At 43.3% G+C, this 9,903-nt stretch overlaps 1 protein-coding gene and 1 pseudogene across 2 annotated transcripts in view; both read right to left on the reverse strand.

The window, feature by feature from the left end:
• Window positions 1-527: 527 nt before the first annotated feature.
• Window positions 528-1,095, reverse strand: LOC107183165 (annotated as a pseudogene).
• Window positions 1,096-4,252: 3,157 nt separating this feature from the next.
• The window catches only part of DRP2 (dystrophin related protein 2), a 36,014-nt gene continuing 30,363 nt past the window's right edge, over window positions 4,253-9,903 (reverse strand). For both annotated transcript variants that reach the window (XM_015564310.1, XM_015564311.1), the window contains exons 21-22: window positions 8,762-8,882; window positions 4,253-8,454 (exon numbers count right to left, since the gene is read on the reverse strand). In XM_015564310.1, the coding sequence (XP_015419796.1) occupies window positions 8,330-8,454; window positions 8,762-8,882 (246 nt within the window). In that variant the 3' untranslated portion in view covers window positions 4,253-8,329. The remainder of the gene's footprint in view (window positions 8,455-8,761; window positions 8,883-9,903) is intronic.

Below are 9,903 nucleotides of genomic sequence, written 5' to 3' on the forward strand. Positions count from 1 at the left end.
TTTTTTCTGGAGAAGTGAGGAGAGCCTTCAGCCTTGCACAGCCAGATTGAAGACTGCATGAAACTGTGCATGTTTCCGTTTGTTTCATTGTTTTATGTTGACTCATTTGTATTTGTTTCTCTGTGCCACTTTTTGCTAACTATATTTGAAGTTTCTAGTAGTGTAGAAAGGGACAAATTATAAAAAAGTAGTAGACCTAAGGACCCAACTCAAGTATGGGACTTTGCTTCTCTTTATGAATTTGAGAATTATTTATATTGCTCTGTTCCATGGTGCCATCAGATGATTCAGTCATGCTTGCCAAAGGCAGTCTAACCTTGAAGGCTATGCATCTGGTTTGCATATGTTTTAGCCTTTTCTTCTGTTTGCTTTATGTATTTTCTAAAACATTGAATAAATTGAGTCATTTCTATCAAGGGCTAGGACTGGCCATAGTGACTTTAAGTGCCTACTTCATGGCAGCTAATAGTAGGTTATGCTCTGTCTCTGTTCATGTAATAGGGGCTGCTTTCCTACTTAGGGATGATTTTTTTACTTTATTAGTATTTATTTCATGCTGAATTTACTCCTGGACCATAAGTTTTTGTTTCTTCAGTTTCGTCTGGGGTATCTTTTCCTTCTGTGCAAAATCTTCTTCTGGTTTAGGAACAACCTGCTCTTCTTCAGTAAGGAGCATCTCCATGTGGCAGGGAGAGCTCATGTATGAGTTAATCCGCCCATGGGCTCTGTAAGTTCTGTGTTGCATCTTTGGAGCTTTGTTCAGCTGGATGCGCTTAATGACTAGAGAATCTGCATCTAAACCTTTAAGTTTAGCATCACTCTCTGCATTTGTAAGCATGTGCAGCAAAAACTCAGCACTCCTTTTGGGCCACCGACCCTATGTCCAACCCCACTGTTTGGCCTGGGCACACCTATGAACGCCACCATTATAATGATGGAATGGCACACATTGCTTCTGTAAACTGGCACCCTCACATACTTGGTGGCTTTTCAAATATGCATACCCTTGGTGGCCTGGGCAGTTTTATGAGTGCTCTTTTTTAAGTTTATTTTTTATATATTTTTATTGATTTCAGAGAGGAAGGGAGAGGGAGAGATAGAAACATCAATGATGAGAGGGAATCATTGATCAGCTGCCTCCTGCACACTCTACACTGGGGACCGGGCCTGCAACCTGGGCATGTGCCCTTGATCGGAATCAAACCCTGGACCCTTCAGTCCGCAGGCCGATGCTGTACCCACTTTGTCAGACCAGCTAGGTCTCATAAGTGCTCTTAAAGTGAAAACAAAGATTTGAACCTCTTGATTTGAATAATTTTGTGAAGTTTTCTGAGTAGCGAACCATTTTTAGAGGTCACCTCAGGCCACTTATGGGAAGAGTCAGAGATGATTTCTTGCCACTACAATCTTTGCCCTGATGTTGTGTTTTTAGGACTGTGTCTGGTTGTTATTTGCTAGCTAAGGGAATAGAGCAGAGATGAAATTCTAAGGGTTCCCCTTATTCTGAGCCTCTTCATCCTAACCCCCATCAGAAAAGGTTAGGAAAGACCAGATGCTGTAATGACTATGAAGACTCCCTTAAAAACCATGGATGCATATGTCGTTGTTTTTTTTTAGCTGCATATGTTTTCTTTTTGTTAAGGTTTTCCACTCTGTAATCTTTAAGCAATAAATAAATTCTTCATTTTAAATGGATTGCTGTCACTTTATTAAACCACTTCCAAAAGGAAACTGGAGAGATAAGCAGTTAACTATGATTAGGAAATGTCACAATATGCTGTCAATACTGGAGCTCCTTCTAAAGAGCTCCTAGGATAACTCCTAAAGAACTAAGCAAATCATCTCATATTACCATAGAGCTCCAATATTTTTATTGAATTATGTTTTAGTGGAATGAACATATGGTTGAAATCCCAGCTCTACTACTCACCTTGGACATGTTTCTATACCACTTAGAGCCTCCATTTCCTCATCTGGAAATCAAGGGTGATAATGCTTATTACCAAGAAGCATCTGAGGGTTTTCTGGAAGTAGTTCAGCTAGACCCAGGTCTGGTCCCAATTGATGAAGTTGGTGTTTCTCTGGTAAATGTATTCTCAACTTTTGTCTGCCACTTCAGGTACTCCAATTCCAAATTGAAGTTAGTAAGCCAAGGGCAGAGAAGGGGAGGTCAGTATTATGGGAAGGGCCTATGGAGGAGGGATAAGGACAGAAGGAATGCTGGGGGCTAACTAATGCAGGGAAGAAGTGGAATTAAGGGAGATAGACATGTTAAGGGTAAACTAAATGAAGCCAAGATTAGGTGAGAAGTTATAGGACAGCTTGAAAACCAAAATGATATAAAAATATTACCTCCCTCCTCCCCCGCAGAAACCCAGAATTTAAAAGATGAGAAGAGAATGGGGAAAAGGAATTGAGTGTCAGAGGCAGAAGGTGGGAGAAGAGGCAGGGTTTAAAAAGAAGATAGGCCTTTTCAGATGAAGGAAGGCAGGGGACTGGAACAGAAACAGATAAAAAGTACCCAGGGCACATGGCTGGAGAGACTGAGATCAGTGAGGGTGGCACATATGCCACACATGGCATCCAAGGGTGAGAGAGGTAAAAGAACCCTATCTAGTCTCTGTCTGATACTGCAGCCCAAGGGCAGCCAGAGCTCTGCTGAGAGGCAAGGGGGAAGGGAAGATAACAGGAACGGACAAGGTCAAATTCATGTGTCTGCAGTGGCCTTTCATTCCTTCCAATACCATATCTCATTGTAATCCTGGGCAACTCCTTTGCCATTGCACTCCAGTCCTGCAAGGCATATTGCCACCCTGATTCTCCATCCCACCCAACATACACATATATGATACCTCACAAAGTCTTTAAAAAAACAACAACAGCCCAGTGATTCTGACTTTTGTATATTACAGACCTGCACTGGCCAACATGGTATCCACTAGCCACCTGCAGCTTTTGAACACTTGGCATATATCTAGCCTGAATTGAGATGTGTAGCAAGCAGAAAATATACACAGGGTTTCTATAGGGGGACTGCTCTGTGCCAATGGCCTACCAACCTCACACTATCCTCATAAGTCACATAGGCAAGGCTCAAATGCAGGCTGCACTGGGTCTTGGCGAATGCCCTGTAATTCTATAGGAACATGGGAAGATAGGCAGTCTCACAAGGAGCTCCTACAGATCATTCTCACTCACCTCCTTATCTTGAGGGAGGCTGCCATGAGGCAGTTTCTCATCTGTCTCCTTCATTCTGGTGAGGCATGGCACTTTATGCCTGCCCCCCAGCACCAGAGGGGGCATCTGCAGGCCATAAAACTGCTTAGCTGCAGTTTGGAATTGGCAATTCAGCAGCAAGGTACCCCAGCATCCATGGTACATGTCATAAGGCTCCTTTTGTTTCATTGTTGTCCTGTGGGACAAGGGGCGCAGGGACCTAGTACCATTGCTGTTCTTGCTTTTGCTGTCTCTCTAAGTAATAAATTGTCTGCATCTATGTGGGTTTCTTGTTTCTTTATAAGCCTGTTTCACAATTTCTAAGACTTCTCTTTTAAAAAAGGAATCTAAAATATCATTAAGAATCGTTTTATACTGATTACATGTTGAAATAATATTTTAAATATACTGTGTTAAATAAAATATATTAGCAAAATTTGCTTCACCTGTTTATTTTTACCTTTTAATATGGCTGCTAGAAAGTATTAAATTGCATATGTGGCTCACGTTATATTTCTATTGGACAGTGCTGTTATAGATTGGTGAAAAAAGAAAAACTATGGTACCAAAGAGGGACTAGCAGAGTTTTATTTTGCCAGAAAATGGCATTTATAAGAAACTATCACCACCAATTATTTACAAGGACATTATACATATAATCTAGAGAATAGACCTTTAAATTGAATAAATGTAACTTTATGGCCACTTACTGCATTGTTCTTTTTTGTATATTGTTTCAGGCTGGTAAAAAAAAAAATTCCTCAGATTAATGAGAATGGTATTGAAGAACCATTGCCATAAGAGCTCATTTGGTGAGGGTATAACTAGCTAATGTGTGTAGGGCATTAAGAAGAAACCACTTCAGGTAACCGTGGTGGATGTAGTCCTTTTGGTCCAGTAGGTATTGGACTCATCTGGTAACCTATGTTTTGCAGTGCTGCTGTGGCTTCTTGGCCCACCTTCTCTTCCCACATGCAAATAAGAGAAGGGTGTAGAATATCAGAGTCAAAGAATATATATACAGAGGAACCAAAGTAAACAAATACAAATTTATTCTTTTCAAAGAAGATTTCAAGGGAAAGGAGAAAAGCACCACAGTGAGTGGCAATCAAAGTTAACTAATTTTTTCCCAGCCCTGCCTCTTTGTCTCAAACATTTCCAGACTTATGTGTCACCCTTGTCATCTCCCCTGAATCTCTTCCCCAACTCCCATCCTCGTGACCAGTTCTTGCAGCCAGCAAGCAGCATAGCAGGCTTCAGTCCAGCCTCAATACTGCCCTGGGGACAACAAGGACATTCAGCAGGTCCCTCCGCCAAATGCAGCAGCTGTGGGAGGAGATGGAGGCTGGGAGCTGAGCCCTGGCCTTGAGCCTTTCCCTCTCCCACAGCCATGGGTGTTAAAAGAATAAGAAGGAACTGAAATATTCCTTTGTTTGTAGGGCCAGATTTGGCAGGGAGTCCCAGAGATAGAGGTGCCCTGCTGAGCAACTAAGTCTCCACAGCTCTAGGGCAAGGCCTCTAGTTTTCTCCTCCAGGACTGTTTATCTTAAGGCAGCTACTTCCTTGGTTATTTGTCACCTATGTCAAAGAAACTTTGATGAAATTCTTGGCCTGAAATGGTTTCAGAGGCCACAAGTCTACCATTGAGAATGTATATTGAAGGAACACCCTAGCCTGAACACACCACCTCAGACAGTATGAGTATTCCTTAAAATGAATCTGGAGGCAAACCATCTCCCAGAATTGGCCTTTGCCTGTCCTCAGGATTTCTTATTACTGTAACCTAACAGCCCAGTTCCTGGAACAGATAAACTCAAACAGGTTTCTGACAATAAAATATTTCCAAACTTTGGGCCTTGAAGGAAATGGGTATTTGAAAGCCTTGATTTCAGCCTTTCCATTCTGGAGGGAAGGGCACATGTCTTCCTGGGTAGGGCCCTCCCTAAGGTTCCATACAACAAATAGCCATATGTCCTCCAGCCAGTCAGACTTCCCTAACAATTTTCCAGTCAACATGACCCCACTATGCTTTCACTACAAGCAGAGGTACCCTCAAAATGGCTTTTTGGCCTATATCAGATTCCGTTGAGAATAAATGGCCTATCAATCCTGTTTATTGATACTATTTGACAACAACCTCAGCAAACACGTTTCTTATCACAGATGCTAACTCTTCAAGTCAGACGTTTTCCTCAGGCTGCCTACCCAGCAACTCCCTTCACCACACTTTCAGTTGAGGGCCATAAACTATGCAACATCACACACGATACCTCCAGGAAACACATACATGACAGATGCTTAATGACATACACCACATCTCAGTAAATGTCACCTTAATATGGATTCACAGTGCCCAAGGATCCATTTACCTCACTACAGGAAAACTGCCTGCACATGAGGTAGTGACCGTCACTGAAGCTTTGAGAGATAAACAGGCATGCCTTGGAGATATTTTGGGTTCAGTTCTAGACTACCACAATAAAGTGAGCCTCACAATAAAGTGAGTTGTAATCTTTTTGCTGATAGAGGGTCTTGTGTTCAATTGTAAAAACAATGCAACGTCTGTGAAGCTCAACAAAACAAAGTGCAATAAAAGGAGGTATGCCTGTACTTACCTCGGACATTAAGGTAAAAACAGGACCACAAAGTGTCAGTAACCCTGTTAGTGAGAATTCAACACTTCACCTGTTGCTTCAGTCCACCTAACAGCACAAATCCTACATAACAAAATCTACATCTTCTCTACTATGCCTGGCCCACTGCAGTTGCCACAGGCCCTCAGCAGCCCTGGATCTCTTGAGTGGAGTGAGGGTTACAGAAGGATCTTCCAGGATTTCCCTGGTAAAAGATTGTTTTATAACATCTGACCTCCTAAGGCTTAGGCAGCCATAAAACCTCAAAGACCCGAGCTTTCTGTTTTATAGCAAATTTCTTCTATCCCATTCCTGCCCACTATCTAGGCCACTACAAATATAGCTTCCCCCCACTCGTGGACAGATTCCTAGGCTCCGTGTTTAATGCCCACCTACCACCTGCTCATCATATATCTGGATACCTAAGTCCTTCTGCCCAGAGACCTCTTCAGCAATAAGGTAGATGCTGTGATGAGGTCTGACACTGTGGGCCTCTGGCTTAATGCCCTGCGGTGATTCTAGAAAGAGGCAATCCTAGGCTTTTGGATCCAAGCTGCTGCCTTCCCTCCTATGCAGCAGATAAATCTAGCTTCCCAGAAGCTGTATCCACTGGCACACTGCTTGATTATAACACAGCACCCCAAGCATCTCATACCCTCCTGACCTCAGTGGCAACCACAGCTTTCTTCATGGACCTGAGCTAGACTTAAGAACTGGAAGGGGCTAGATAATGTATTCTGTGTCTTAGCCTTTTACAAAGGCTACTAAAAGCCTATTTGACTTCTTTTCTGCATGGGGTAGGTAAAGCTTAGATTTGCTCTATTTTGGTACCTGAAGCATCATTTAGAGGATCCCTGGAAAATTCATCCAAGGCCCAGGTCTCAAGAGAACAAGATTTGCACTGAGTAAAGAGAGTGACTCTTCCTGTTAGATTCCTCTATGGCCACAGGCTTCTGTTGCTTTGGTATTAAAGACAGCTCACCCCAAACATGAATAGAGAGACATCCTAGGGGAGCAGCCAGGATATATCTATCTGTTTAACCAGAGGCTTGGGCTAACAAAAAGCAAGGCAGAACATTAATACTTCAAGAGGTATTAGAATTTAATGTGTGAGTGAGGCCAGAGGAGTACTGATATACAGTCGATATGTAGGATAGATATGTATGTATATAAATTTAGGCAAATGAAGTCAATTTTAGGGCTCTAGGTTATAAAGCTCCTTTTGAAAGAAAGCTGCCTCAGTGGGCTCTGACTGTTCAAAGTTCCCAAGGTCACTTCCCCCTCCCCCACTATCTACCCTGAATAGTTTCTGGATAAAGGGATCGTGGTATACATTGCCTAGTAAGAGTTAGTTCAGTTTGAGGTTTGGGTTCACCTTCTGGAGAGAATAGTTTTATGCAAAGGAAGGCCAGGCTGTTGCCTGGATGGAAAATGGTCAGTGGCTCCTAGGAACAGGCCACTATTCAGGGTGGCCCATTGCATCTGCCTTAGGATTAGCTGGGGACAATCAGCTACCTCATCCAATTCAGCCTAAAAGAAGAAATGTTGTTGGGCAGTCACACTCTTCCAGGCTAGTTGGTGGCTTCCTCTTCTCACCCGAGGAGAGCAAGACCCCCTTGCTGAGTAAGTTGCTTCCCCTCCCCCAGGGTTGTGAGAGTAGATTCAGAAGAGCCAAGGGTGGCTTCACCTGGATTTTCAAAGCAACTCAGCTGGTCTCTCATGATGCTGAGGCCTTCAGGAAAGAGGAGGATGGGGGGTGGGGGTGGAATCTGAGCCCATAAATATTTCTTTAATGTTTCCAAATGTAAGGTGGAAATAGGAGCTACAATGAACTGTTCCCTTCCCCATGAGAAAGGTCTGCCAGTAGAGGTCTGATGCAGAGGAACTGAAGATGTGAGGAGGAAACAACATCTAGGTAGCATCAGGATGGCTAGAGGTATGCCCTTGAGCTGAAGTAATATGACACATGCTGCCCCCAGATTTTTTTCAGGAGCACTTTGATGGAGAGGGGTTGTATCAGGGATACCCTTTTACCTTTCTGAGTTGGGCCAGAAAATAGGGCTAACTACTATGGATTCATAATGTTGGAACCCTGGGGTCATTAGGCTTCCCTATCTCCATAATTCCATGGAGAAGAAAAGGAAACAGCAAGCATTACTTAGCTCTGCAAGGCAGCTTCTTTGCTCCCCATCTGAGTGGCCTCCAAGTGCTATTTGCCTGGGCTGCAATAGAAATGTACTTAAGGGACCAGTCTCAGACTTGAAGATTAAAGGGCACATTTTTGGAGTCATAGGAATCATTCCTTTCCCGCACACACCCACCTCACATACCACCAGATCTCTGCTGCTGCCTAGAGCCCAAATAACTCTGGCTGAGAAATGTGGGGCCAGTGGGGACTGGAAAGATTGGGTGAAGGCTGAGGAAAGGCTTTGACAGAACTAGGAGAGAACTATGCACTATAGCATGGGGATATGGCTCCATCAAGAGGCCAGCAGTGTGTTGGCAGTCACATCAGAGCTTCGCACACTGGGGAAGGCATGGCGAAGCTTCTCCATAATGTCCTCCAAGCACAGGCTGACATTTTGGCTCTTTGACCCCACATCATCTGTGTTGGAAAAGAGAAATTTGGAAAGGAAACTAGAGATTCCCTAATGAAGCAAAGGGGCTGCAGTAGGACACCACAAGCTGAAGGGCAAACCCACAGCATTTGTGTCTTCTCAGGTGGTGCTACATGGATGGTGCTCAATATACATATTCAGAATTTAAAAAAATGAATGAATTAGTCAATAAGCCAATCATCCATGATGCTAGGCTCAAAGCCACGAGGAGAAACCAGAACCAGCCCTAGCAGAACTTTAAGTAGGAGATCTAGGGCAGGACAAAGCATGGAGGAAGGGGCTGGGGGAACTCACCTGCAGCCTCAGTGTCTGGAGTAGTCTGTCCCTTCTCCTGGGGGTGACTGCCTTCTGACTGCTGTGGAGAGGAAGCTAGGGACGAGCCTGCAGAGCCATTGCCATTTGATTCATTGGGTGGCTAGGAAGAGGTAATGCATGACTTAAGTGGCTTTGCCTTCCTGACCTTACTTTGACAGACTCCTGAACTTAGAAGGGGCCTTAGAGACCTCATGTCCATCCCTTTGCCCTTGGACTTCAAGAAACTTTGGTAGTGCCCCAAACAGTGGCCTACCCTTTGTGGAAATTTCTTAGAATATTTAATTACCAATTACCTTCCTCCTTCAATAAGATGTATCAAAGTCCCCCAGTTCTTATAAGAATGGCATTGCACCTAAGGGTCTCTTGTTGTTATGTCAGCTATAATTATGCTGTTCAGAAACAAATTCTCTCTAGAAATGTGGAGTTGCACACCTGATCCTCAATTCATAACATATCATATATTAGAGACCTCCAAGCATCTAGAGGACATCCCTTGGAGGATCTGGGGAAGAGGCAGGGTGTGGTATCAACTGGTATGTATAATGACAATAGGTAACATTTATCAAGTGTTTACTATATTCCTGGCATTGTACAAAATTCTTTAAATGCATTATCTCATTTTATGGTCACCACAATTCCATGAAGTTGGTATATTATTATCCCTATCTGACAGATGAGGGTACCAGGGATTAGTGAAGCTAAGTAACTTTTCTACCACCCCACAGTCACTAATTGGCAGAGCTACATTCAAACACAGGGCATTCTGATTCTAGAGCCACACTATATAATATACACTATCTCTCAAAGAAGAAAAGGATAAACAGTAAAAAGAGCTCCCTTCACAGAAAAAAATCTTGCTCTTGCCAAGCATGTTCAAACTATTCTTTCCAGCAGACATAAGAGAAAAATCAGTTTTGGATGATTCTTTGAACTTTGTTTTTTCAATACTGGGTTCAAATAGGTTATAGGGAAGTGAGTTCTCAGAAGTCCTCTCTCTACCCCAGACCCCACAGTGGCTTGAGAGTAACACACAAGGATGGAGTGAAAGTTAGATGGAAGAGAATTGGCCAAGTAATGCAACATACCAGGCCTTCCCTTCCCTTCCCTTCCCTTCCCTTCCC

Source organism: Myotis davidii, unplaced genomic scaffold (assembly GCF_000327345.1).
Source record: "Myotis davidii unplaced genomic scaffold, ASM32734v1 scaffold1241, whole genome shotgun sequence".
Classification (NCBI taxonomy): domain Eukaryota; kingdom Metazoa; phylum Chordata; class Mammalia; order Chiroptera; family Vespertilionidae; genus Myotis; species Myotis davidii.